The 27,550-nt window shown below is 38.7% G+C and overlaps 1 protein-coding gene across 3 annotated transcripts in view; it reads left to right on the top strand.

Annotated features, from left to right (window-relative positions):
- Positions 1-27,550, top strand: part of osy (ABC transporter oskyddad) — a 118,882-nt gene that overhangs the window by 43,364 nt on the left and 47,968 nt on the right. For 2 of the 3 annotated variants that reach the window (XM_019050063.2, XM_072304776.1), the window contains exon 2: positions 17,372-17,416. The exons of the other annotated variant lie outside the window; for it this stretch is intronic. Coding sequence is in view for 1 of the 2 variants with exons in the window: in XM_072304776.1 (XP_072160877.1) it covers positions 17,372-17,416 (45 nt within the window). In the remaining variant the exon portion in view is untranslated. The remainder of the gene's footprint in view (positions 1-17,371; positions 17,417-27,550) is intronic. 3 annotated transcript variants of the gene reach the window in all.

Raw genomic sequence — 27,550 nt, 5'->3', positions numbered from 1 at the left:
TCTGCCATTCGAACATACGGGCAAGGATCGATTAACAGGGTGTTCGCGAAGAACACCGTAATAATCGATTCTTACCACAGCTTCAAATGGGCATCGATCGAGAATCGATCATTCACGACTCGCCACTACTTCCTTCCGCGCAACAGTGGTGGCGCGGCGCACAGTGGATTGAGCCAATAGGAGAAGTCGGATAAAATTTGGGGACTTCAACCGCTCATAACTCCGTTTATATAAAACTTATAGGTTCTAAAACTGGCTTCATTGGTTTCCTAGTGAAATTATCCTCTAGAGGCACCCCTTAAGATTGAAAATATGACGAAGTAAACATCAAAATTCGCAGTTTCAGTATAACTCATGTCCGACCTTTCTGATTGACTCGATCCACTGTGCGGCGGTGGTGGCTCAGACGCGGGCTTCCCGGCATTTTTTTGCAGCTCCCGCCCCTGCGCGCCGCCGCGATACCACCCGCGTGCCGCCCGCCTTCCGGGTACCCTTTTCCTCCTACCCGCGCATTATTGCCAAGTAATCGAGTTTAATTGACCGCTCAAATAAAAATGTCCGTGTCAACGGTTACTTTGTATCCTTTTTTTCGATCAGATCAACATGATTGAATTGGTTGATGAACCGATTTTTTGGTTAAATCGACCAGTGGCGTGGCGTGCTTTGCAATCTATCGATATTTCCCCATTTGAGGCTGTGGTAAATAATCGATTATTAAGGTGTTCGCAGCTAACACCCTGTTTATCGATACTTTTCCATATGTTTAAATGGCTAATGAATCGATATATCGCAAAGCACGCCACGCCACTGAAATCGACCGAAACCGTAGATTACTCTGAGACATCTGGAAACTAAGAAAAATCTAAAATTAGTATGATCAATCTATCCACGTTCGTGGGCACCACGAACATCTATTTTATCTAGAATATCTCACGAAGTTTGGCACTGCGCATAAGTTTCTACGAGTTTTAAGTTTTTAAAAGTTCAAGTTTGAAAGTTAAAGGTCTTTCTCGAAAGTTGAAAGTCCTTACCAAAAGTCATGCGTTAGCACAGCTTTGAATAATTTGTGAAAATTCGGTTCGTGGAGTCCACGAACACCTGTTATTGATTTACGATGTTTTTGGACTCCGCGAACTATGTCTCCACAAATGTTTCAAAGCTGTGCTCTGCCATGCTAAGTTAGAACGCAGTATCTGCATTCGAACGGTGCCAAATTTACTTTCGGAAAATATTCATTTTTAAAAGAAAGCTTTGAGTATTTTTCATCGAAATTTTCAGATTTTTCAGATCAAATGACACTGGAAAAAAAAAACACATTGGATCTAGAGTCCAGACTCTTGAAGACATTGATAAGAAAAAGGACTCTTGGTTCAATCAGATTTAAGCTTAAATCAAAAGGAAATCCGCTTAAATTAAGAGGCTTGGTTCTTGATTTAAGCTTAAATCTGATTGAATCAAGAGTATTTTTCTTGTCGATGTTTTTAAGAGTCTGGACTCTGGATCCAATGTGTTTTTTTCCAGTGTATGTGCGAAATCCTGTGATAAATCGGAGGAGAAATATTCCAAAATTTTCCTGAGAATTCGTGATTTTTTAAGGAAATTTGGTATTGCCTGATGGGATCCGAAGGAGTTCCTACGGAAGTTTTGCCTAGACATTGGAGAAATTGCCTGATTTGATTATTTGTCTACATGTCAATCAGGGGCGAGGCGCGAATCATCGATTATCGACGTTTCCCCGTTTGAAGCTGTGGAAAAAAAATTATTATCAAGGTGTTTGTTGCAAACACCCTGATCTTCGATCCCTTTCCATAGGTTTAAATGACAGATCAATATATATATCGCAAAGCATACTACGCCACTGATGTGCATGTCAACATTTAAATCCTTTACATTTGTTCACATTCCGATACGATTTGAAGCCGATTATCCGCAATGTCACTATCCCGATCTCATCGACGGAACCACGTGAGTCAAATCAGCAGGTGACCACATCCGCAGCGTGACCTTCGACCGGGCGGAATCGAAGCTTAAAATTGCGTCGGAGCTTTTAAACTCCGCGGGGAGGGCGTCGCGCCGCCGAAAGGTCAAGTTTAGGTATAATTAGTGCTTAATTTTAGTCCCCAGTGAGCTCTGCCGCGTCGGGTACCCGGCACTGGGCGGATGAAATCGACGCTCCTCTCACCTGAGGATGCATCTGTAGCTCCAGCTGAGCCCTGGTCTCCGTATAACTTCATGCTTTCCAGGGCTCACGTCGGAGTAGAGATACGCCCTTGCGTCAGAGGAGCAATGAAATATGTAATCAACCGCTAATATCTGGTTAATTGATGAATAAACGAGCACACGCCGTGATGCATGTAGAGTCTCCGACGCTGCCAATTCGTCGGAATTTTACTTTTTTTAACGATCGACAAGGAAAAACCGTCGATGCGGACACTCTTAAGTGTGTTCGCGCTCTTGTAGGCCCGCTACGACATCAGAACGACCTACAAAAGTGAAATGATTTTCATACTCGAATCTCATTTGTCCAATCTCCCTCTGGGCCGGGAGCGATTGGACCAATAAGGATCGATTAAGAAAATCGGCATTTATTTCAAACGTCACTCCAAGACTGAAACGAAACACTGGAAAAAAAAACACATTGGATCTAGAGTCGAGACTCTTGAAAACATTGACAAGAAAAAATACTCTTGATTCAATCGGATTTTTGCTTGAATCAAAACGAAATCCGCTTAAATTAAGAGGCTTGGTTCTTGATTTAAGCTAGATTCTGATTGAATCAAGAGTACTTTTTCTTATCGATGTTTTTGAGAGTCTGGACTCTAGATCCAATGTGTTTTTTTTCTAGTGAACGGAACGACGGAATGGGGCGTTTCGTCGCTTTTCGATAGTCTATAACAAAGAAGCATACCTTCGATTCGGTTACTTTACCCCACTCAACAACATTTCCCGCTTTGTTCAATTTTCCGCTAAATTTGAAATTCCCGCCCTTTTTCAGTGGCGGGAATTTTCAATTTTGCCCCCTCTCTAAGCTCCCCTGATCTACTCTTATTTAAGAAAACCTTGGTACTATTTCCAAAATCTGATTACAGCGGACAATACCTTTTCGATGAACGCAAATATTATGGCATTAGGCCCAGTAGAACGCTCAAAGGAACTGTGCCAAAAAATAAAAATGTACACTGTTTAAATGGGATAATTCGCAATTTTACCACGTAACATAAGAAAACCTGGGTCATATTTTCAAAATCGGAATTAAGCGGACTCATATCTAGAGACAATTGCCTGTCAATAGCCGCAAAAATAATGAAAATCGGCTCGGTAGGACGCTGGAACTAAGCGTTGCAATGTATGCAAATTTACAAGGTCTCAGATCTTAGTATAGAGTAGAATAATATACTATTGTCACAAATCTATGGCCAAAGTGGAAAACCACGTATCTTCATTGTGCTGTGTCAACATTTCCACTCCTTTTTTAAGTTTTAGGAGAAAAATAAGCCAACTTTAAAACTTTTTTGTATCGAATATTCTACGAACAGAGAGGAAAAATCCAGGAAGTCCTCAAGAAATTATATTGACTAGATTTCGAAAGAAAAATAAAGTATGACAGGAAGACTGCAACGTCGCAAATGGAGATACGTGGTTTTGCACTTTGGCCATCGAGATATTATTGACTTTAGCACAAAGCAACCTCGCAATATTTTTTAATTATGTTCATGATTTGTTCTTGCAAAACTGCCTAAAATATTTTCGAATTGGTTTGGTAGTATTTTCCGTTCTACTGGGCGGTTCTCGTTTCCGGTCTGGAGGTCGTAATCTTAGCTCTGTTAATCGTAATTTTGGTATTTGAACTCGGTTCACGGACGGCATGTCTATCTGAAATTACAGCCCCTAGGCCAGTGAATTGTTTTTTCTGGATGGTATTGCCAAAATTGAGGAATCGTTGAAATTTTCTCCTGCTTTTACTTCCATACATTATACGATTATTTGTTTTTGTGCTTTTTTGGTCGTGCAGAAAAATAGCGATGCTTAATTTGACTGCATTTTGCAATAGGGAACTACAATTTCAGGCGTAGTTTAGATAAAACGTATTTACCATTAGTTTCCCCATGCACATAAGTGTTTTTACGGATGAGCCAGAAAGTTTGGTTCCCAATTGAAAAATATACCTAGTACAATTTAGGCGCATGCAACGCTTTTACGTTCCCCTTTCTTATAATCTGCTTATACGTTTAGAGGAGTCTATGAGAGCATACCAGTATACACATAGTATTATTAAACATATCCAAAGGAGGAAAATTTATAATTTATGAGACACTTTTATGACAATTTCTCATTGGCCATACCGCATGATTAATTCTATATGTTTTGATGAAATGAAAATAAAACCACAATTTAATAACTTCAAGTGAAATTTAATGATGTACCATAAAATCTATTTATTGCTATTTTAGCTTTTACACTCCCATGAGGTAAGCGGACGAGAAAAAATGCACACTGCAAAAACTGCACACGGAGGAAAAACTTTGTGCGCGAAACTCAAAGTTCAGGTAAAATGGATCTCTGAAGTTTTTGGACCGTGCATCCGAAACTTGAGGTCCAGCTGCCGAAGTTCGAGCTGCACACATCTAAAATACCTCGGTCAAAACGTCTGCGGAGTTAACGAAAGTATCGAAGTCTTTTAAATTTGTGACCCAAACTTCGGCAGCTGGACTTCAAATTTTCGGATGCAAGCTCCGGAAACTTCAGAAATCCATATGATCTGAAAATCAAGTCCTGTTGGAGAAGCCATTTCTCTGTGTGGCACAGACAGAGTAATCCGTGGTTTGCCTTCTTAAAGATCCATTTTCGAGGTTACATAGTTAAATTTTCAACTACCGACGGTGGAACTGCCTTTTTTCCGGTATTTATTTAAAGCTTCAAGTTAAAACTTTTCACGAGGCTTACGCCTAACAAAATAAGAAATTAGTAACGAAAATATTATAAAATGTCTCAAATCGTCGTTTCCCGCACGAAGGAACGTAACTCCATTGCAAGGTTGCCAAATTGACTCAAAAAATTGATTTATTTTACAAAAATGTACGTGAGCAATTTGTATCCGAAATATTGCTATTTTTTGCTTGGAATCTAGAGAAAAATCAGGGAAATTTTCAGTTAGAAATGCCCAAGATTCTCATGAATAATAGGCGATTTGCGAGGGGAAATTTGGCAACATTGAAATGGAGTTACGTTCTTTCGCCCAGGAGACGACGAAATGTGTCTATGAACATTCATTTACACGCGCACATGTTTCTGAAAAATTTTGTTATTTTCAGAGGTATTTAAAAAAACTTTGAGCGTTATTGTGCCATTTGGGATAGCGAGTTCTAAGGGGTATTTTAGACGCATTTCACATACTCAGCGTGATTTCCGTGCTATGTAGGTGAAGTCCAATCACTCGAATTTACCTCTCGCGTACTGCTGTGCTGAGGAAGAACGCCGTATGAATACTCGAGAGTTGCCACATTTCCTTGAATATAATGTTTATTTTTGAGAAAAATTATAAATATTATTTCTTGAAATTTTCAGGAACTTTACTTGAGATTCCGAGCAAAATTATCTGAAAAATTAGAAGAAAAATATTCATAAGTTTAGCAGGAAATTCGTGTTTTATCCAAGGAAATTTAGCATGGCATGAAGGTTCTTACGGCGTTTTTCCTTAGTACGGCAGCGTACGCAATAGACCCATTACGGAGCAGTTATCATAACCATACGGGGATACCCAGACCCAAGCGTGAATCACCCATTAAGCTCTCGCTACCTAATATTACCCGACGAAGATACCCTCACATGGCGCGTTCTCACGATAAATGATTGTATCCCATAAATAAGTTTATAGCGGGCTTATAGTAATCATTTCCTAATTTCAGCTGCATCATCTTCCCTTGCGTTGCACTCGACCGGAGGAAATAAAAGATGCAACCGAAGATTCATTTCTCCAAGAAGTATGACCGTGCAAGGTTTCTTGAGGCTTAACAAGTAGTGGGAAAAGGGAAGCTCTCTGAGTTGTATTGCATCGTAAAGACTCTCAGCTGCAGTTAAAAATGTTCGTTTTAAGTGTTACTCTCTGTTATTTTTTGTGTTGGATCAACCCAAAGGACAAGGTTGCTCCACACGGTTCTGTGTTAAAACGACCCAAACCGTAAGTTACTCTGAGACATCGGGGCATGAAGTCATTTTTCAAAAATTTTCGGCGCAGCACCGCCTCTAAAAATCTTTTAGTTATCTGATGATATCTGATGAATAATGGAAGGTCCATTTCGTCTAAGAAATTTGTAAAACTGAGTTGTGTTCGTTAAAAATCGCTCATCATGTCGGTCAACATTCCTCATTCGGCGGGAAGGACGGTGTTAAAGCTTATTGAGCTTCAACCTTAAGTCTCCGTGGTAACGGAGCTTATATAGAAAATTTTTTATTGCTTCATCTGAAAGTCTGAAGAGCTGATTTCACAATATTTTTTAGAATTTTTTTCTGATATGGAAAATAGTATAAAAATAGATTTAAAAGTGAGAGAATAGACCGCCTAATGACGTCATCTGGCGGCATTTCCTATTTAAACACACGTATTTTAGCAGATTAGATCATTTTGTTATATCTCCTCCAATAATTGTTCAATACATGAACCAAGGGCATTCTCGTGTTCAGTACACTCAGCAGTTTCCACTTCAACATGAAATTCATCAAATTTCAGACACCTGCAAATTCTCCATTGTTCTTATGAAAGTTTTATTCAATAATTCTAATTGTTGTTAAATACAAGCAACAGGCGGTATGCGCCAAGGACAACTCTGCCGTTTTGAGAAGAAAGCCGTATGAGCCCTCAGACGTTGCAGTATCTCCTCGGAAAACCCCGAATTTTCAGAGAAACCTGCAAAAAATTTTATCCCAACTTCTCAGAACAATTTAGTTGAAACTAAATTGTTAAAACTCTCAAATATCTGAAAATCTAAATAAGAAATATTGACAACTTTCTTCAAAAATGAGTATTTTTCAGCAAAAAATTTGGCATCCTTCGAATGTATATACAACGTTTTTCCCTCGGCATGACAGAGCCACTTGGACTTCATTCTGCAATCAGGACCTGCAATTTCTGCCTCACCAGTAAAAACACTTATGTGCATAAGGAAAGTAATGTCACATTCGTCGTTTTCGAACTGAGCCGGAAATGGTAGTTCCGAATTTAATCGGTTTCTTAGACGGCGTAAGTCCAAGAGCGTGTGAGCCCTAGTGTCCTGCTCGATCAACGAAAGCCAGGGCTCATGAGTTTTTAACCGTATTCTGCCGTGCTAAGGAAGAGCGCCGTATGAACATTCGAGAGTTGCCAAATTTCCTTCGATTAAATGTTTATTTTTTAGGAAAGTCATGAATATTTTTCCTTTATATTTTCAGAATCTTTAGGTAAAATTGCGAACTACATCATCTTAAAAATTGAAAGAAAAATATTCATAACTCTAGCAGGAAATTCGCGTTTTGTCAAAGGAAATTTGGCAACGCCTAAAGGTTCATACGGCGTTTTCCTTGGTATGGTAAGTATGGGCGAATCCAGGTAATTGGCAACATTGTCTTTTCTCCATTTAAACGTACGGCAATGTATCGATCCTTCGAGGAGGCAGGTGCTACGACAAGAATCGATCATTTAGCATAGATTTAAATGGAGGGAATCCAGCGTTGCCAAATTGCTGGATCCGCTTTTGTAAAACCAGAAACCGATTCATATGCAAACTATGGTCAATTTCAGATTAGAGAGCAGTCGTTTGGCGTATCCGAGACATTTTTTCCCCGGAAGAAACGGCACACTTTCGAATGCGAACCTAATCGTGAAACAATCTTCGCGACTCTGAAAAAAATTACAGTTTCTTCCCATCACGGTGTCTCTTTTCCTTCTCACCTTTTCATCCTGTTTCAGCGGCTGAGAGCGGTTTCCCACCCACGCAATCGCATGTCCAGTTGCATCCATTGTGCATTGTGACACCTGATTCGTCGCGTGTCCGGGAACCACTGCGCGTCGATGCCAAATTGCCGGAAAAATTGGGACGGTAAAACTGAAATTCGCGACGAATCCGAATAAATATGTCCAATTTGGCAACACCGCGGAGGCAAAAGAAATTGATTAGTGCACCCATCCACGCCCACGCAATGTAGTGCCGTCGTGTGAATGAGCATGCAGATATGCGTTGTCGAACTGAACGATTAAATTCAGATTATTTTCAGCTTTCCTCAACGCAACGGTCATTGATTGTGTTATTTTCAATCGAGGAATACTTTTTAGCGTCACGATCAAGTTTTGAATTCCTCTGTGGCGTGTCGTGAAACTATTTAAATTTGAACATTCTTTGAAATAGGCCTCAGATATAACAATTATTGATTTATAAAGGATAAATGCAGAATCAGAGTCTTTGAAACCGTAAGCTAAAACCGCTGAAAACTCCGAAAAAATCCACTGTTCCATCCAATGATGATTATGGGTCTTAGCATGTCTGTGGTGCTAAAGAGAAACGCCGTAAGAACATTCCAGAGTGGCCAGATTTCCCCGGATTAAACATGCGTTTTTGAGGAAAGGTATGCATATTTCGCTTGGAATTAACAGATATTTCATATGAAATTGTGAGCAAACTTTTCTAAAAAATTTGAAGAAGAATATTCACAATTTCCCCAGAAACTCCGATTTTTACTGCAGGAAATTTGGCAGCGTCTAGAGGATCATTCGGCGTTCTCCTTTAGCACGGCAGGTATAAATATCCTCTATAAACACTAAACAGGTCATTAAATCTTCATGTGTAAATTTAACTTATTTCTCCAGATTATCAAAATGTGAGATGTGGTGTATTTAAGATATTTATTTTCGAGGGATAATCTCTATTTCCTTTATTAATTTTTGTCTCCCGGTGCAGTGACGTCCGGAGCGCGCAATCTTGCATCACTTAAATACGCATAACTCATGTTTTGACGTTAATGAACACGCACTGTGCATGGTTTGAGAGGTCAGGCGCACGCGTTGCGTTTTCTGCCGTTATTAATCTTGCTATGTTGTGTCCGGTGTGCAACCACTGCAACCCGTCTTGCTAAGTAAAAACAACGTTGAAGCATTCGAATGTTACTAGATTACTTCTTTGAAAATATTTATTTTTTGCAGAAATTTAAGGATATTATCCCTTGAAATTTTCGGTTTTTTAGATCAAACTACGAGGAAAATCCTTTGAAAAATCGGAGAGGAAATACTGGCAAATTTTCCTGAAAATTCATGATTTTTTGGAGGAAATTTGGCAACGCCCGATTGCTCATACGGCGTTTTTGCTTAACACGACCGTAATGTACTTCCGATCTCTCGAATGATGCATGCTTCTTATTTCCTAATACATACTTACATGAAATGGATCAAGTTTTACAGAGAAAAAACAAGTTTTTGAAAAATAAGGAGTCTGTTTATTCTAGAGTTTATTTTTTACTTCTCACTAGCATAAGTTTTCGCTCGTTGATTTTTTTTTTTTCGTCTGGTCCGCTTTCTTGTCAAAAACGTCGAGGAAAATAATTGACATTCGAACGAATTAAAAATGAAATATGAAAAGCCAAACCCTCGAGAAGCAAGCCATTTTTGCCGACAAATCGTCTGAACTCGAGAAAAATACATGGTTCCGATTTCTCATGTTTGATGGCTAATTATTGAAGCCGATTGACAAAACTATAGACGAAGGAGAAAAACTGAAAATAAAGCGATCCTAAACAGGTTGTTTTTAAAGATCAACAGAGAAAATGCTGGACAAACTACAGGGTCTCTCGTGAGTTGCCAAAAATTTGGTCTATTTATGTATTGATGTTGTTTTTTGTACTCCTGCGTTTAAGTCTCCGGTACATTTATTTCTTGTATGAATAAGCTCATTGACTTTGCTCATATTAATTTTCTACCACTGTCATATATGATAAGATCTATAAGGAGCTACTCACTTTGAAATTTTGAATATAGATTCGTAATGATTGCTAGATGAGACCGATGTCTTCAAACTTTTGAGTTATGGCTTTTTTCAAGCTTTTTCCGGCCGCGAGAAGAATGGCGCAAAGTGCCGGTTGCAGATTGTCTCGTGTGGCGTGGCAGCTGGTGGGCTGATTATTGGGATTGATAGACAAGAGAGACAAAGGGAATACTGAGTGGCCATATATCAGTTGAAATAGATGCTGTTATTATAGAGTAAGGGGATATGATGGACTAGCTATATGGTCTTTCGTGGGTTGCCGTCACTTATTCCTTCACTTGCGTCATTTGTCCATTCCGACCACCTGATTCCACCAATAAGATCCTGAGGGACCAAGGGAAATTGAGATTTTCCCTTGATCTTCTTTGTCTATCGCTTTGTCTGTCAATGTCTTGTCCTAAACGGAAAAACTAAAGTATACATTGAAGCATGAAAAAATTTCAGCGCGCAATTTGTATAGTTACCAAGAAGCAGTTAAGAATTTCTATTGTGAAAGTTACGAATAAGGATTTCCCTCCTGACCACAGACAAAAATCAGCAAAATTTTAGGCACATTGGACAGTCATGATCTTTTGAGAGAACGGAAAATGTCGCAATTTCTGTGAACGTAATCCTCCCTTAATATTGGGTTGTTTTGATCGCTCCCTCCAAGTTTTGCTGATTTCTCGTGGTCCAATTCCGTTTCTGTGATTGTTCATTCAATTTGTCGCTCCTCTGTCGTAAGGGCGTATCCCCATTTCCACATGAGTCCTGGAAAGCTCAGATTTACATGGAAAACAGGGCTCACAACGGAAATTGAGTTTCGTCCTTGCGTTGAAGGAGCGACGATTGTGGCCATCCTATATACAGGGTGATCCAGGAGAAGAAATATTGGCAAATTTTGAGAATTCGTGATTTTTTGGAGGAAATTTGGCAACGCGTGATTGCTCATACGGCGTTTTTACTTAACGCGACAGTAATGTACTTCCGATCTCTCAAATGATGCATGCTTATTATTTCCTATACATGCTTACATGAAATGGATCAAGTTTTACAAAGAAAAAACAAGTTTTTGAAAAATAAGGAGTCTGTTTATTCTAGAGTTTTTATTTTTTACTTCTCACTAGCGTGAGTTTTCGCTCGTTGATTTTTTTTTTTTTCGTCCGGTCCGCTTTCTTGTCAAAAACGTCCAGGCTGCAGGAGCCGAGACACCCCCAAACTCTCTCTTTAAATTGAGGTTTCAATTTTTTTATAGATCATTCATAAATTCAGGGCATAAAAGCACAGAGGAATACAAATTTTTATGAGATTTGGCTCACAACCGTTGCCCAAACTCATAAAACACTATTTACTTTCCGAAATATTGGGATGGGGGAGGAACGTAGCTCCGATTGGTGGTACATGTATTGGAAAAAATCCTTTTATAACAAAAAAGTCTTATTTTGACCCATAGATCACGCCCATGCACGGCTCATGGCCGTTTAACACTGGATCACCCTGTATACGTATAATAGAATCACTCCCTTCTATCCTTGTCCTTTTTGTCTATGCAGGGCCGGATTTACCAATAGGCTACATAGGCTATAGCCTAGGGCGCAACATTTTGAGGGGCGCAAAATTTTTGAGAATTTATTCAAAACCCTGGTAAAAATTGGAGATAAGCGCTGCGTTCCAAAATACCTTAGGAATTCTTACAGCCGGCTAAAGAAGGCAACAGAAAATCATATATCTGGCTGTAGAATGCGGAGAAAATCATACGGCCGGGCTATACGAAGCGATAAAAAATTATACAGGCGGGCTGTAGTTCCTATAGTCGGGCTTTACACTTTATCGCCTGGCTGTTGCTTTTTCGCCATCGATTATAAAAGGCTACAAGAAATTGTGTAGAAATTCGTGTGCTTTGTAAATCCTTAAGTTTGTACGGAATCACCTTAATATTCACAAAACACACATTATATTTTCCTTTACTACATATTTTTTTTCATCAATTAAAATGAGAATAATCCATACAGAGTGTGCAAACATTTCAAAGTTATGAGTTGAAAAACGCTGACTCCACGAGCTTAAATATTAGAGCCTAACACAAAGCGGAGTGGCGGTGCACTGGCGCCTTCAAACCTAACATGGATTTTTCACGCATTGCACAATGCGTGAAGTTTCCCTGTTAGGTTTGAAGGCGCCAATGCGCGTTTCGCGCTGGCTGCCCGCTCGCCGCGCCGCGCCGCAGCGTACCACGGCGCTTGAAGCAACTATTTCACACCAGAGGTATTGAACAGTATCATACAAAATTGCAGGCGCTCCAACATGTTAGGAATGGCAGGCATCCATCAAAAGTACGTAGCTTTCCTCGCAAAATAAATCAAGATACTACGGCTCAAAAAGAGAGCGGTAGTCCAAAAATTCACTAAGTCCTAGCATCCGTAATTAGTAACGTTTAGCATACACTTTATCGCCAGGCTGTCGCTTAGTCGCCATCGGCTATAAAAGGCTATAAGAAATTGTGTTGCCGGATATAGAAGCAATTGGAAATCTTACAGCCGGCCGTAAGTCTATGGTATTTTGGGACACAGATTCTACAAATTGTGGTTGACAAAGGTGTTTTTTTAAAGGTGAATTTGAACATTTTCCGGACTCCTAACATCCTTCTTCTGATCTGGAGGGGAGGGGCGTCTAGGGGACCACCCCCCCTGCCCCCCACGAGAGCGCCTACTTTTAGGGGCGCCACCTTAAGTTTAGCCTAGGGCGCTAAAAATGTAAATCCGGCCCTGTGTCTATGGCTTTGTCTATCAATTTCGATCATCCGGCCCCAGAGGAGCAAACGACAGCTCATGGCCGTTTAACACTGGATCACCCTGTATACGTATAATAGAATCACTCCCTTCTATCCCTTTTTGTCTATGGCTTTGTCTATAAATTTCGATCAACCGGCCCCAGAGGAGCAAACGAGAGGTTTCTGAATCCGGTGACATTCTCGAGGAGGGTGAAGGGGGAGGGGGCGACATGCAGATTTCAACTGTTACAGTAATAAAGGTAGAACGAAAGGTAATGAACGGTAGGAGGTTATTATGTAAGTTGACCGCTGGCGCGGGCACCGCGACCGGATTACCCGATCACGGCCCGCGCATGCGCGCCACCAGCACCCAACTTGGTCCGCGCCGAGTCCGCAAAGCGTCGCGACGCTACACTCTTGCCAAGTTTCGCAGGGAAATTCAATTTAACGCAACCTATATTTGAAGTATTGCACGGGAAAAAAATTGCTGATTCAACAATTCAATTGCTAAAAACAGTGAGTGCAATGTTTCAACGCAGATTTTACAACAAAAAAATGCTACTTTAACCACCCCCGTGGTTAAATTAGTTTACAATGTGGTTAAAGTAGCATTTTTTTTGTTGTAAGATCTGCATTGAAACATTGCACTCACTGTTTTTAGCAATTGAATTGTTGAATCAGCAATTTTTTTCCCGTGTGTGCACGAGAATCATTTAAATCAAAAGCAACTGTGTCCATTTTGACATGAGCCAGGTCATGCATGTATTCTTTTTGATCTCAGGGCTAATGCCAGGATAGATAAAGTTCCTTTTGATTTAAATACGTTCATCGGGCTGATTTTTTAAATTGATAGACAAAGCTATAGACAAAGACGACAAAAGGAGCGTGGAGCGGTCCTATTGGTTGAAATTAGTAGTTCTTCTGGACCAAGGGAGAAAATCATGTACCAACTATAGAAACTCTATTAATGAAAAACAACTGTATCCATTTTTGAGCCCTGCCATGCATGTACTCTATTGGATCTCAGGGCTCATGTCAGTATGGTACAGTTCATTTTTATTTAAATGTGTCCAGCGGGCTGATTATTCAAATTGATAGACAAAGCGCTAGGCAAAGGGGACAATAGGAGTATGGAGCGATCCTATTGGTTGAAATGGATGGTTCTTGTAGACAAAAGGAGAAAGCGATGGACTAACTATAGGATCTCCCGTGAGTTGTCATAGTCAATCTATTACCTACCTCCTTCGTCAATTTTAACCACTCGCTTACACCAATAGGATCCCTCCATATCTTTTTTGTCTGTCTATCACTTTGTCTACCAGTTTCAACAATCACCTTCTGTGAGAATACTGCTGTGTCTGTGTTGCTCTCTGATCGGGTAAGGCGTGAAACAAGTGCAATATGAGTTACTCAATAAAAATTGAAAATGTTTAAAAACTTTTTTTTCAAACAATGTTTTGTAATGTTGTCTTGATATTGTCTTAATATTGGTGTAGAAAGATGCTGCCAGCAATTTCATAGAATCCACCAATAAATTACAAAATATCTTACGCTTTTTCAAAATATTTTAAGCCTTTTTAAAATATGCATTCATTATTTTTAAAATATGTTAAGGGTGTAAGTATCAACAGGAATATCCTCATGAAAGTATCGCAAAAAATTCTCAAAAATACTTCTTCCTTCAACTTTAAGAATTTTGCTTAAAGAGCCTGAAAAACCTGAAAAAATTTTAAATGTTTCCTCAACGATATTTTGAACGAAGCTTTGAACTTTTCAGCACTGGAAAAAAAAACACATTGGATCTAGAGTCCAGACTCTTGAAAACATTGACAAGAAAAAGGACTCTCGATTCAATCAAAGTTAAGCTTAAATCAAAAGGAAATCCGCTCAAATTAAGAGGCTTGGTTCTTGATTTACGCTTAAATCTGATTGAATCAAGAGTATTTTTTCTTGTCGATGTTTTTAAGAGTCTGGACTCTAGATCCAATGTGTTTTTTCTTCCAGTGAGCCTTGCGTTCCCCGCAAAATAGTGTTAACTCAATACTTGCGATATACGATTCGGGTCATATTTTTTAATGTTTTTTTTTTTTTTTGTGTGTGTTTTGTATGGGTTACTGCGTGTATGTTCCAAAATATTTTTCGACTATTGTGGCATCTACATTTTGATCCGATGGGTCTATTGTCGATCCACTGGCAACATCATCCAGCGTGGACAAAGACCACAGCAGCCACGGTTCTATTCGTGAATCTGCAGATTCGTGCAAGCTGAACTCCTAGAATCGGGCAGGAGGGGGGGGGGGGGGGGGGGCTGCACAAGAGTGTGGAAACATTCTCGGAAATTGACAAAGTGCCACCGGCGCGGCGTGGCTCCCGCTCTCCGTTTTGCCGCTGACCGCTCTTGCTCATTGCTTACTCCACTGCTTACTCATTCGTTTGATCCATTTCTTTATCTCGCCCATCGGTGCATCCCAAGTTGCCAAGCTTTCGGATGTAGCGTGACGTCAGTCTGATGCAGAGTGGCGTCATTCTGATGCAGCGTGACGTCTTTTTGATGCTGTTGTGTGAACGGCGTTTTCTTGGTTTGGTTTTGATTGTCATCAGTCTTCGGTGGTTTTGACCGTTTTGACTGTGTACACTGTACAGCCCTGGATAGACGATCAAATTCCGAACAAATTGCGATCAAAATAGACATGCTGATGACTGATGGTCACCATCTACCATCAAATTTTGACGGGCCGCACTATTTTGTTCAAAATAAGATCAGAATGGAGTGCCACAATTCATCATTTCCTGCCACACGAAACATTTCTGCCAAGTTTTCACTTTAAAACTAAGCAAATTAATGAGTTTAAGACTGACGACTCCCGTCACTTTGATGGTAATTGGTTCGGAAATTTGATCGTCTATCGAGACCTATTGGCGTTTTCTTGGTTTGATTTTGGTTGTCATCAGTCTTCGGTGGTATTAACCGTTTTGACTGTGTACGCTGTTCTGAGAGTTTCGACTGTTTTGACTGTTTTGACTGTTTTGACTGTTTTGACTGTTTTGACTGTTTTGACTGTTTTGACTGTTTTGACTGTTTTGACTGTTTTGACTGTTTTGACTGTTTTGACTGTTTTGACTGTTTTGACTGTTTTGACTGTTTTGACTGTTTTGACTGTTTTGATTGTTTTGACTGTTTTGACTGTTTTGACTGTTTTGACTGTTTTGAGTGTTTTGACTGTTTTGAGTGTTTTGACTGTTATGACTGTTTTGACTGTTATAACTGTTTTGACTGTTTTGACTGTTTTGACTGTTTTGACTGTTTTGACTGTTTTGACTGTTTTGACTGTTTTGACTGTTTTGACCGTTTTGACCGTTTTGACCGTTTTGACTGTTTTGACTGTTTTGACTGTTTTGACTGTTTTGACTGTTTTGACTGTTTTGACTGTTTTGACTGTTTTGACCGTTTTGACCGTTTTGACTGTTTTGACTGTTTTGACTGTTTTGACTGTTTTGACTGTTTTGACTGTTTTGACTGTTTTGACTGTTTTGACTGTTTTGACTGTTTTGACTGTTTTGACTGTTTTGACTGTTTTGACTGTTTTGACTGTTTTGACTGTTTTGACTGTTTTGACTGTTTTGACTGTTTTGATTGTTTTGACTGTTTTGACTGTTTTGACTGTTTTGACTGTTTTGAGTGTTTTGACTGTTTTGAGTGTTTTGACTGTTATGACTGTTTTGACTGTTTAACTGTTTTGACTGTTTTGACTGTTTTGACTGTTTTGACTGTTTTGACTGTTTTGACTGTTTTGACTGTTTTGACTGTTTTGACCGTTTTGACCGTTTTGACCGTTTTGACTGTTTTGACTGTTTTGACTGTTTTGACTGTTTTGACTGTTTTGACTGTTTTGACTGTTTTGACTGTTTTGACCGTTTTGACCGTTTTGACTGTTTTGACTGTTTTGACTGTTTTGACTGTTTTGACTGTTTTGACTGTTTTGACTGTTTTGACTGTTTTGACTGTTTTGACTGTTTTGACTGTTTTGACTGTTTTGACTGTTTTGACTGTTTTGACTGTTTTGACTGCTTTGACTGCTTTGACTGTTAAGACGTTATGACTGTTTTGTCTGCCCTGGCTGATTTTAGTCTTTTTGTAGTTACTATGTTCACTATTCTGACACTTGTCAGTTTTGAGTGTTTTATTGCCTTACTCTACTATTTTGCCTTCCTAGACTGATTTTAGTTTTATTTAATTGGATCGTTTTGACCCTGCTCGCTGTTTTGAAAGTTTGAGAACTTTAACTATTTGGCTTCAACGAAAAGAGCACTATCCAAGATGCATGAAATATCTGCATGTGTGTTAAATCACATACCTATGCATTTAATGAATCTGTAAATATTTCATGCATCTTGGCTAGTTTTCTTTTTGTTCAAGTCAATTAAAAGGTGTAATAATGCAAAATTACAGAAAATTACCACCTATTTAACCTATTTTGACTGGTTTGACTGCGTTATCTGATTTTGGTACTATCTGTTTGACCTTTTCGACTGTTTTGATTTTAACTTGGACTTGCTCCTGTATTTAATTTGTAGGTGAATAATTTTAATAATTCTTTTAAAATGTATCATGTTTCAGGTGAGATCGCCTTTTGCAATTCGAGCCTCTTCCTACCCACCCACAGTAAGTGTGTTTGAATTTCTACTCTACGATTTTTTTTCAGTTGCAGTAGTTTCATAAAACGAAAAGAACTGCGGCCTACTTGTGTAAAAAGAAAAAGGAGAAGAAAAAAACTGATTAGTTTGCCAGAGTGGGAGCTCTAACTCTGTTTTGGAGCAAGATTTTCCGTCGAATCATTTGCGGTACGTTTGACTTTTTTAATCAACATGGAGCCACAAATTCTGGCTTTTTCATGCAAGCATCTGTCTGGATAGTAAAGCTAATGGCAGAAATATAGCGATTCCTAATTGCAAAATGTGGTCCAGTCACAATGCCTCTTTGAAGAGGATGGCTTTATTACAATGGCGTAGAGTGATTTGCGATTTATCAATTGATCTACCATTTAAACCCATAGAAAGGGATATATTGACAGGGTGTTTGCAACGAACACCTTGATAATCGATTCTTAACCACAGCCCCAAATGGGGAAATATCGATAATCGAACTCTAGATCAATGAAAAAACGTCGGAGACTTTAACGCGTGGTGTGATGGTAGAGAGGAAATCCACGAGCTGCCTACTCTCTGCGAACATAATAACCAGCAGTGGCGTAGCGTGCTTTGCGATATATCGATTTGTCTGCCATTTAAACCTATAGAAAGGGATCAGTTGGCAGGGTGTTTGCAACGAACACCTTGATAATCGATTCTTTACCACAGCTCCAAATAGGAATATATCGATATTCGAACTCTAGATCAATGAAAAAAACGTCGGAGACTTTAACGCGTGGTGTGATGGTAGAGGGGAAATCCACGCGCCTCTGCGAACATAGTAACCAGCATTGGCGTAGCGTGCTTGGCGATGTATCGATTTGTCAGCCATTTAAACATATGGGAAAGGATCGATAAGCAGGGTGTTCGCAACGAGCACCTCGATAATCGATTTTTCCCACAGCTTCAAATGGAGAAATATCGATTGTCGATCATCCGCGCCTCGCCCATTATAACCGGTGAGGAAAAAAATAAAATGCGAGGAACGCGTGTAATCACTAGATATAATAACACAGCGAGTACAAAGTATTCTTTTAATAATCAAAAGTTGTTGTGAACACGCTTCAACAATTACCGCTTTCAGTCGATGAGGATGAGAACCTACTTTTTAGCATATCGACGGCGTAAGTCGGCAATCACGTATCTCCTTTGCGGTGTTTGAAAGTCTCTTCTCCTATTTTATTTTTTTAAAGAAGAACAAACCGGCACTTTTTACTTGAAGTTTTCACAGAATTTTCTTGGCAACGAGAAGAAAAATCACGGTAGTTTTTAAGAATTGCCGTTGAGTAGTTTTTCATTTAAAAAATAAAGTATGATAGGAAGTCTGCAACGTCGCAAACCGAGATACGTGGTTTCGGACTTACACCGTCGATGTATTCCTTCGGGAAATGTAGGAAAACCTGCTCAGAATATCAAGTATGATCAGATCATGAAGTATTATCACATACTTTGCACGCTTTGCAACATTGATTGCTGCATGATCAAGCCTTCACTGGAAAAAAAAAACACATTGGATCTAGAGTCCAGACTCTTGAAAACATTGACAAGAAAAAGGACTCTTTATTCAATCAGATTTAAGCTTAAATCAAAAAGAAATCCGCTCAAATCAAGAGGCTTAAATTGGTTCATGATTTAAGTTTAATCTGATTGAATCTAGAGTATTTTTTCTTGTCGATGTAGAGTCTGGACTCTAGATCCAATGCGTTTTTTTTCCAGTGTTTTCCTAGCTCCTCTGGTCTCTCTCGGATAAAATGTCCTGTATTTGGCTATTTGAAGACAGTTTAAAGTTTTATAAATTTATGGACATCAATGATAAGGTAATTGGATCATTGTTGATAGTAATAAAACTCGTATTTTTGTGGTCTTTTATTGCCTAATTATTATGCTATCTTTAGTGCTATCTCCAGTACACTAAGGGACAGAATGTGACACTATGCCAATAAAGAAATAATATAAAGAAATAACAACAATAAAAAATTGAAAATGTATTGGTATTAGGAGTGCAGCCGAGTTCTAGATATAATGTAAAATTTTCTTTAAAAAAACTTACATTTTATTAACAAACTTTGACCGATGCTTTTTGAAGCAACCGCTTCATCGTCAGGGTCACAACATAGATATCACAAAGGCCATAATTTAATTTCAAACAAGGTAACAGATTTCAGTGATAACAATTGATAACAAACTACCTACTACTACAAACCACTACCATTTTGTTATCAATCGTTACCATTGAAATCTGTTACCTTGTTTGAAATTAAGTTATGGCCTTTGTGATATCTATTTTGTGACCCTGACGATGAAGCGGTTGCTTCGAAAAGCTTCGGTTAAAGTTTGTAAATAAAATATAAGTTTTTTTAAAAGAAAATTTTACATTATTTCTAGCACTCGGCGTCACTCCAAATACTGATACATTCAGTGCTATTACCTTTTAGACATTGTTTTACAATGTTCGCTGAACTTAAAAATGTATATCGACGGTGAGACTAAAAGACCACGCCTCTCGGTTTGCGACGTCGCAAACTTCCTGTAATACTATATTTTTCAGATGGAAAATTACTGAACGTTAATCCTCGAAAATTTCCGCGATTTTTCTTTCGCTGTGTGAAGAAAAATCCGTGAAAACTTCAAGGAACAATATCGGTTTGTTCTTCCTCACAAACGTAAAATGACAGCTGAGATTTTTAAACACCACAAATAAGATACGTGGTCTGGTAGTTACACCGTCGTTATAAGTGAAAATATAAACAATGAAAAGCAAAACATAATCACTAAACAGAAATTACTTCTGTAACACTTTCTTCGGTTTAGTCTGAAATTCTGAATCAATGTTCTTCAAATTTTTAGATTTATACTGTTTGTTTTAAAAACAAATATTTGTTTAAACAAAAAAGTTTCTAACTTTAACTTGCGATTGAGTCGTAGTCATTTTTAAATAAATGTACGAATTTGGCTTGACCCCCAAAAAATTCAAGTGAAACATCATTAAATCGCCTTACTTCGTTGAGATCATCGAATGTCAATTAAGCTTGAGTCTCGCTCAATGTCTGCACTAGATGATGCTATTATAACGTTATGTGTCTTAATTACTGACCTTCAGCAGCATTACTGCCATGCGTATTTTAGCTTATGAAATTGCGAGTTTGTGGTTTTTTTTCGCGAATTATTCGTGTCTCGAATTGATGAGTAGGTAAATTGAATGACGGAATAGCTAGACAACTATTTTTTCGTAGAGGTTGGAATATATTCGTGATACTTTTGACCTCACTGCCTATGGCCAGCACTCGATGTATGAGCAGGGCTCTTTGGTCTATCTATTCTAGCTTTCCATTCAGTCTTGGCGTGCACGATTTTTTTTCGGTGGTTTTGTTTTTTGCTCCTGACCAGAAACTGAGGAAAACCTTGCGAGGAGGCGCACAGTGGATCGAATCAGAATCAGAGAGGTCGGACATGAAATTTTTTACCAAAACAGCAAATTTTGATGTTAATTTCGCTGCAGATTCAATCCCAAGGGGTGTTTCCGAAGAATAATTTCACGAGGAAACCAATGGCACCATTTTTAAACTCTCAAAGTTTTAATTTAACCGAGTAATAAGCTTTAAATTTTCCAAATTTTGTCCGACCTTCCCCATCCACTTGATCCACTGTGAGGCGCCCAATGGTTCTTGTTTTACACACTATGAATGGATTTTCCTTACAAATAGGTTCAAACCTTGCATTTGTGCCACCCAACATTGACAGATCTCGAGGAAATACTTGTAAATTTCTGCAGATGGAGAGGAGTTAGTGCTTAAAATTTCGCGAGTGAATCGATGAAGTCAAATGTTGTGTTTTCCCAACTGCGAGGTAGGAAGTCTCCCTTCAAGGGAAGAAATTGAAAATATATCTGAATATAAAAAAAAATCGAAATAATATTTATAAAATTAATCCGCATGTGTCATAAAAAATGTGCGTTATCGAAAATGTTTATTGAACCAATCAAGATTCGCAACAAGTGCGAAGAAATTATTAAATGTTTAATTATTTGGTCAATTAATTGGCCAATTCTTTTGTCCATATTTGGCAAAATTCACGCGCACGCCATCAGACTAAAAATACGGTAAAAATAATGTATCATCTTTTCTTCAGTGCGTCAACTTCCGGGCAAAGTATAACAAGCGCAATGCGACGTTGAAAAATTTCCGCCTACATTTTATTTTTTTACAGAGAAATTGTTGGTTGAATCTATTTGAAAATTTCACCGAATTTTATCGGCAGCACGAAGAAAATCCAGACCTTTTCAGACAGCTTTGTTGAACAATTTCTCTGTAAAATAATGAAAGGCGGCTGAAATTGTTTAACGTCAAACGGCGCTTGTGATACTTTGGCCGGAAAGCGTCAAGGTGTCAACTTGATCATGTCGTTGTATGCAGGATATTTATGAAGGCTTGGTTTGATTTTAAGACTTATTGAAATCGATGGCTTTATCTTTTATCCCCTTTGCAGTGTTTCAAAATCTTTGCCACTAGTTGATTTTTTCGAAAATTACTTACGTTGACTACTTCTCCAAGGAAAAAATAAAGTATGACTGGAAGTCTTTACGTCGCAAATTGGCGTACGTGGACTTATGCTTTAGCAATCGATATGACTATTGATGATAAGATGGACAGGATCTCCAAATTTGACTCAAATAATAGGAAATGTTTCGCGCATTTATTTGTATGTGCAATGCTGCCCTTTCCAAAACAACCCAGCCGGTTTTTAATCAGTAGTTATGAGACGAACATCAATGGGAAGGAAAAATATCCGAATTGGAATTACTTTTTTAGATTATTCACTACTTATCATCATACTGAATGTATCCATATGTAGCCATTTTCTCTATAGATGCAAAACATATCAATATTTAAACAAAGGAATATATTTGTACGCGGACTTCAAACTGCTACGTTTTCGTCAGCCAACCATACATTATGCATACAAACCCATCGTCTCACGGCCGAGTTAATCATTAACATCAGTCTGTCATGCTGCCAGTTTTTTTGGAATTGCCGAAATCCCAAAGAAATGCAGAATCGACGGAAGATTGTGATAAGTTTTATCATTTTGTGGCCTTAAAAGTCAGCTATATTACACTAAAATTGTGTGATAGCATGTTACACATTTTCATTCATGATGGGAATGTTTGTTGCGCGGTAATCGGATGAACTTCACTCGTGAAACGCGAAAAATTCAGAGTTTCATAACTGGCATACCGGATGCTATTGCAATATTATCGTCGTTTCTCTCACGAAGGGACGTAACTCCATTTCAATGTTGCCAAATCTTCCCTCGTAAATTGCATATTGAACAGGAACATTTTTGGGCAATTCGAACTGGAAATTTCACTGATTTTTCCATAGATTTCATGCAAAAATCATGACAAATTTTGATGAAAACTGCATGGATGCAACTTTCTAAAATAAATTAATTGTTGAATCAATTTGGCAACCTTGAGATGAAGTTACGTTGCTTCGTGCGGGTTACGGCGCACATTGGTTCCAGAGCCCGATCTAGGCGGCATTAATTAGAATATCACCCTTACCAGCGTGCAACATATGCTTATATGTGTTTTTTGGGTCGCTGATCACGAATTTGAAGTCGATTTGACCCTATCGTTAACCATAATATGGTAAATATGCGTAAAATAGCAAATTCGCAATCAACACGGGATTAATAATTTGACAACGTGGCTCTGTGCTTGAACTATGATAATCTTGACAAATTTAATGATTAATCATCAAGAGCGATCTACTATTTTACTAATATTTTGACCCTAGTAGTTATTATTGTTGAAGGGGGGGGGGGGGTGTGTTGTTACATTGAATAACTTCACGAAGCATCCAGTCAGCACGATCTGTTTTTGGAATCTACTTCTGGTTGCAGTTTCAGAAATGGCAGTATAAAAATTCAATAAAAGGGTGTCGCCCCTATCAAACCATTTCGACCAGTGAGCAGGAAAAAAATCACGAAACTGCAATGCCTGTTGATTTTTTAATTCCAGAGCAACCTTAAATTTAAAATGTTGTAATATATTTTTTTCGCTTCAAAGGGCAAAAGATATTTGTCTCTTTACCATGCCTAGGATTACTTAGTACTAACTAGAAATGGCCACTTGAGACAAGGTAAAGTACCTAGTTGTTTTGGGCCGTTTTGGTAGTAGTAGATCATTTTTAACACGAAAAATTTTGATCTCCTCAGAGTTTTGCACGCCCATGGAAATAATATCTTTGGGTAATTCTTTGGAAAACCGATTAAATAAACTTCCCTTTGGATGAATATCATGGAAGGAAGTAGTTTTTTGACATTGCCTGAGAGGTCGAACGATATCATCCACCCGTCACGCGAGCCCCATCCAATACTCATGAGGGCTGAGCAGGCGACTTTAAAAGGCTGTATTTCACAAATAGGCAAAAACTGGCAAAAGATATTTATATCTACATCATGCCTAGAATTAGTACTAACTAGAAATGGCCGCTGGAGACCCGGCAAAGGCCGGCAAAGTAGTTGTTTTTTGCCGTTTTAGTAGTATTAGATCATTTTTAACACGAAAAATTTTGATCTCCTCAGAGTGTTGCACGCCCGTGGAAGTGATATTTTTGTGTAATTCTTTGGAAAACCGATTGAATAAACTTCCTTCTGAATGAATATCATGGAAAGAAGTAGTTATTTGACATTGCCTGAGTGGTCGAACGATATCGCCCTCCCGTAACGTCCCACATACGGTACTCATGAGGGCTGAGCGGGCGACCTTTAAAAGGCTGTATTTCACAAATAGGCAAAAACTGGCAAAAGATATTTATATCTACATCATGCCTAGAATTAGTACTAACTAGAAATGGCCGCTGGAGACCCGGCAAAGGCCGGCAAAGTAGTTGTTTTTTGCCGTTTTAGTAGTATTAGATCATTTTTAACACGAAAAATTTTGATCTCCTCAGAGTGTTGCACGCCCGTGGAAGTGATATTTTTGTGTAATTCTTTGGAAAACCGATTGAATAAACTTCCTTCTGAATGAATATCATGGAAAGAAGTAGTTATTTGACATTGCCTGAGTGGTCGAACGATATCGCCCTCCCGTAACGTCCCACATACGGTACTCATGAGTGGGGGGGTGTGTTGTTACATTGAATAACTTCACGAAGCATCCAGTCAGCACGATCTGTTTTTGGAATCTACTTCTGGTTGCAGTTTCAGAAATGGCAGTATAAAAATTCAATAAAAGGGTGTCGCCCCTATCAAACCATTTCGACCAGTGAGCAGGAAAAAAATCACGAAACTGCAATGCCTGTTGATTTTTTAATTCCAGAGCAACCTTAAATTTAAAATGTTGTAATATATTTTTTTCGCTTCAAAGGGCAAAAGATATTTGTCTCTTTACCATGCCTAGGATTACTTAGTACTAACTAGAAATGGCCACTTGAGACAAGGTAAAGTACCTAGTTGTTTTGGGCCGTTTTGGTAGTAGTAGATCATTTTTAACACGAAAAATTTTGATCTCCTCAGAGTTTTGCACGCCCATGGAAATAATATCTTTGGGTAATTCTTTGGAAAACCGATTAAATAAACTTCCCTTTGGATGAATATCATGGAAGGAAGTAGTTTTTTGACATTGCCTGAGAGGTCGAACGATATCATCCACCCGTCACGCGAGCCCCATCCAATACTCATGAGGGCTGAGCAGGCGACTTTAAAAGGCTGTATTTCACAAATAGGCAAAAACTGGCAAAAGATATTTATATCTACATCATGCCTAGAATTAGTACTAACTAGAAATGGCCGCTGGAGACCCGGCAAAGGCCGGCAAAGTAGTTGTTTTTTGCCGTTTTAGTAGTATTAGATCATTTTTAACACGAAAAATTTTGATCTCCTCAGAGTGTTGCACGCCCGTGGAAGTGATATTTTTGTGTAATTCTTTGGAAAACCGATTGAATAAACTTCCTTCTGAATGAATATCATGGAAAGAAGTAGTTATTTGACATTGCCTGAGTGGTCGAACGATATCGCCCTCCCGTAACGTCCCACATACGGTACTCATGAGGGCTGAGCGGGCGACCTTTAAAAGGCTGTATTTCACAAATAGGCAAAAACTGGCAAAAGATATTTATATCTACATCATGCCTAGAATTAGTACTAACTAGAAATGGCCGCTGGAGACCCGGCAAAGGCCGGCAAAGTAGTTGTTTTTTGCCGTTTTAGTAGTATTAGATCATTTTTAACACGAAAAATTTTGATCTCCTCAGAGTGTTGCACGCCCGTGGAAGTGATATTTTTGTGTAATTCTTTGGAAAACCGATTGAATAAACTTCCTTCTGAATGAATATCATGGAAAGAAGTAGTTATTTGACATTGCCTGAGTGGTCGAACGATATCGCCCTCCCGTAACGTCCCACATACGGTACTCATGAGGGCTGAGCGGGCGACCTTTAAAAGGCTGTATTTCACAAATAGGCAAAAACTGGCAAAAGATATTTATATCTACATCATGCCTAGAATTAGTACTAACTAGAAATGGCCGCTGGAGACCCGGCAAAGGCCGGCAAAGTAGTTGTTTTTTGCCGTTTTAGTAGTATTAGATCATTTTTAACACGAAAAATTTTGATCTCCTCAGAGTGTTGCACGCCCGTGGAAGTGATATTTTTGTGTAATTCTTTGGAAACCCGATTGAATAAACTTCCTTCTGAATGAATATCATGGAAAGAAGTAGTTATTTGACATTGCCTGAGTGGTCGAACGATATCGCCCACCCGTAACGTCCCACATACGGTACTCATGAGGGCTGAGCGGGCGACCTTTAAAAGGCTGTATTTCACAAATAGGCAAAAACTGGCAAAAGATATTTATATCTACATCATGCCTAGGATTAGTACTAACTAGAAATGGCCGTTTGAGACCCGGCAAAGGCCGGCAAAGTAGTTGTTTTCAGCCATTTATATGGAAAATTACGCGAAATTAACGTAAAATAGCGCTATGTCTATTGGTTTATCTAGAGCCATAGACTTAATCTAAAGTTATGATTTAAACATCGTAAACCTTCAAATTCACTTGAATATTAGGATTCTACCTTCAAAACCTTGTTTCTTTGCCCAAAATGGCGACAAACCTCTATTAGGAACATCATTCGAATGAGATAGATGAGGAAATGGATACAGCCGCAGAGAGAACGGCCTGCGCGCTCACCTTTAGGAGCTTATCATTTCCTTATCACTCATCCAATCATCATGATATTTGGCCGAAATACCCTCCAGAGTATGTAGTGTCGACCAGTTGTACTATTTTTCAATTTTTCCAAAAGTCATTTTTTCGAATTAATGCCGCCTAGATCGGGCTCTGGAACCAATGTGCGGCGTTATACGAGGTTGAGGAGTAGCAATGTTGGCGCACAGTGGTAGGCAGTAATTTTTCGGACGAATTAACCATCTAAAATTTCAAATCGGTACCCGATTTTGCCGTCAAAACGCTCGCTTTTAGTCAAATTAGAATGAAAATAAATCTATGAATTTAAAATGAAATATTTAAAATGAGGAAGATATCAAGTTACAGCAAGAGCATACGAGGATTGTAATTCGACCTATGATTTCATTTAAAGTTATACAAGTAACACAATCATAGTTGCATCATCAAAAATTTCTCGCGGAGATGTCTCGCGGGTAAAATTGTTTTTCAAAATTGCAGATTATGATTGAATATTCGCTTATGTAAAAAAAAAAATCACTAAATTGAGCAGGTATGGGCGTAATTTAACACTTTGGAAAGGGGAAGGCAGAGAGTTATTTTATCAAACTAAGTAAGCCCATTACGGGAACCGAACTTTCGGTCACACGGACCGAAACATAGGTTTATGACCGGAATAGTTCCGTTGATACCACGAACATGAAATGTTCGATTCGTATTGTTATTGAACTTCTTTCTCGCACTATAAGAGTTGCATCCTTATAACATTCAAACTACATTTGTATCAAGGAACCAATGTTTCTGTGTTCAATGTTCATCAATAAAATTACCCATCTACGTCAAGAAACTACTGACATACACCGATGTGTAAAGTGCGGAACCACGCGTTTTCATCTGAATGTTTTAAAACCTCTACTCC

The sequence above is a fragment of the Bemisia tabaci genome, chromosome 9 (assembly GCF_918797505.1).
Source record: "Bemisia tabaci chromosome 9, PGI_BMITA_v3".
Classification (NCBI taxonomy): domain Eukaryota; kingdom Metazoa; phylum Arthropoda; class Insecta; order Hemiptera; family Aleyrodidae; genus Bemisia; species Bemisia tabaci.
Note: the sequence above shows the minus strand (reverse complement) of the source record. Positions and strands in the feature narration are given on the sequence as shown.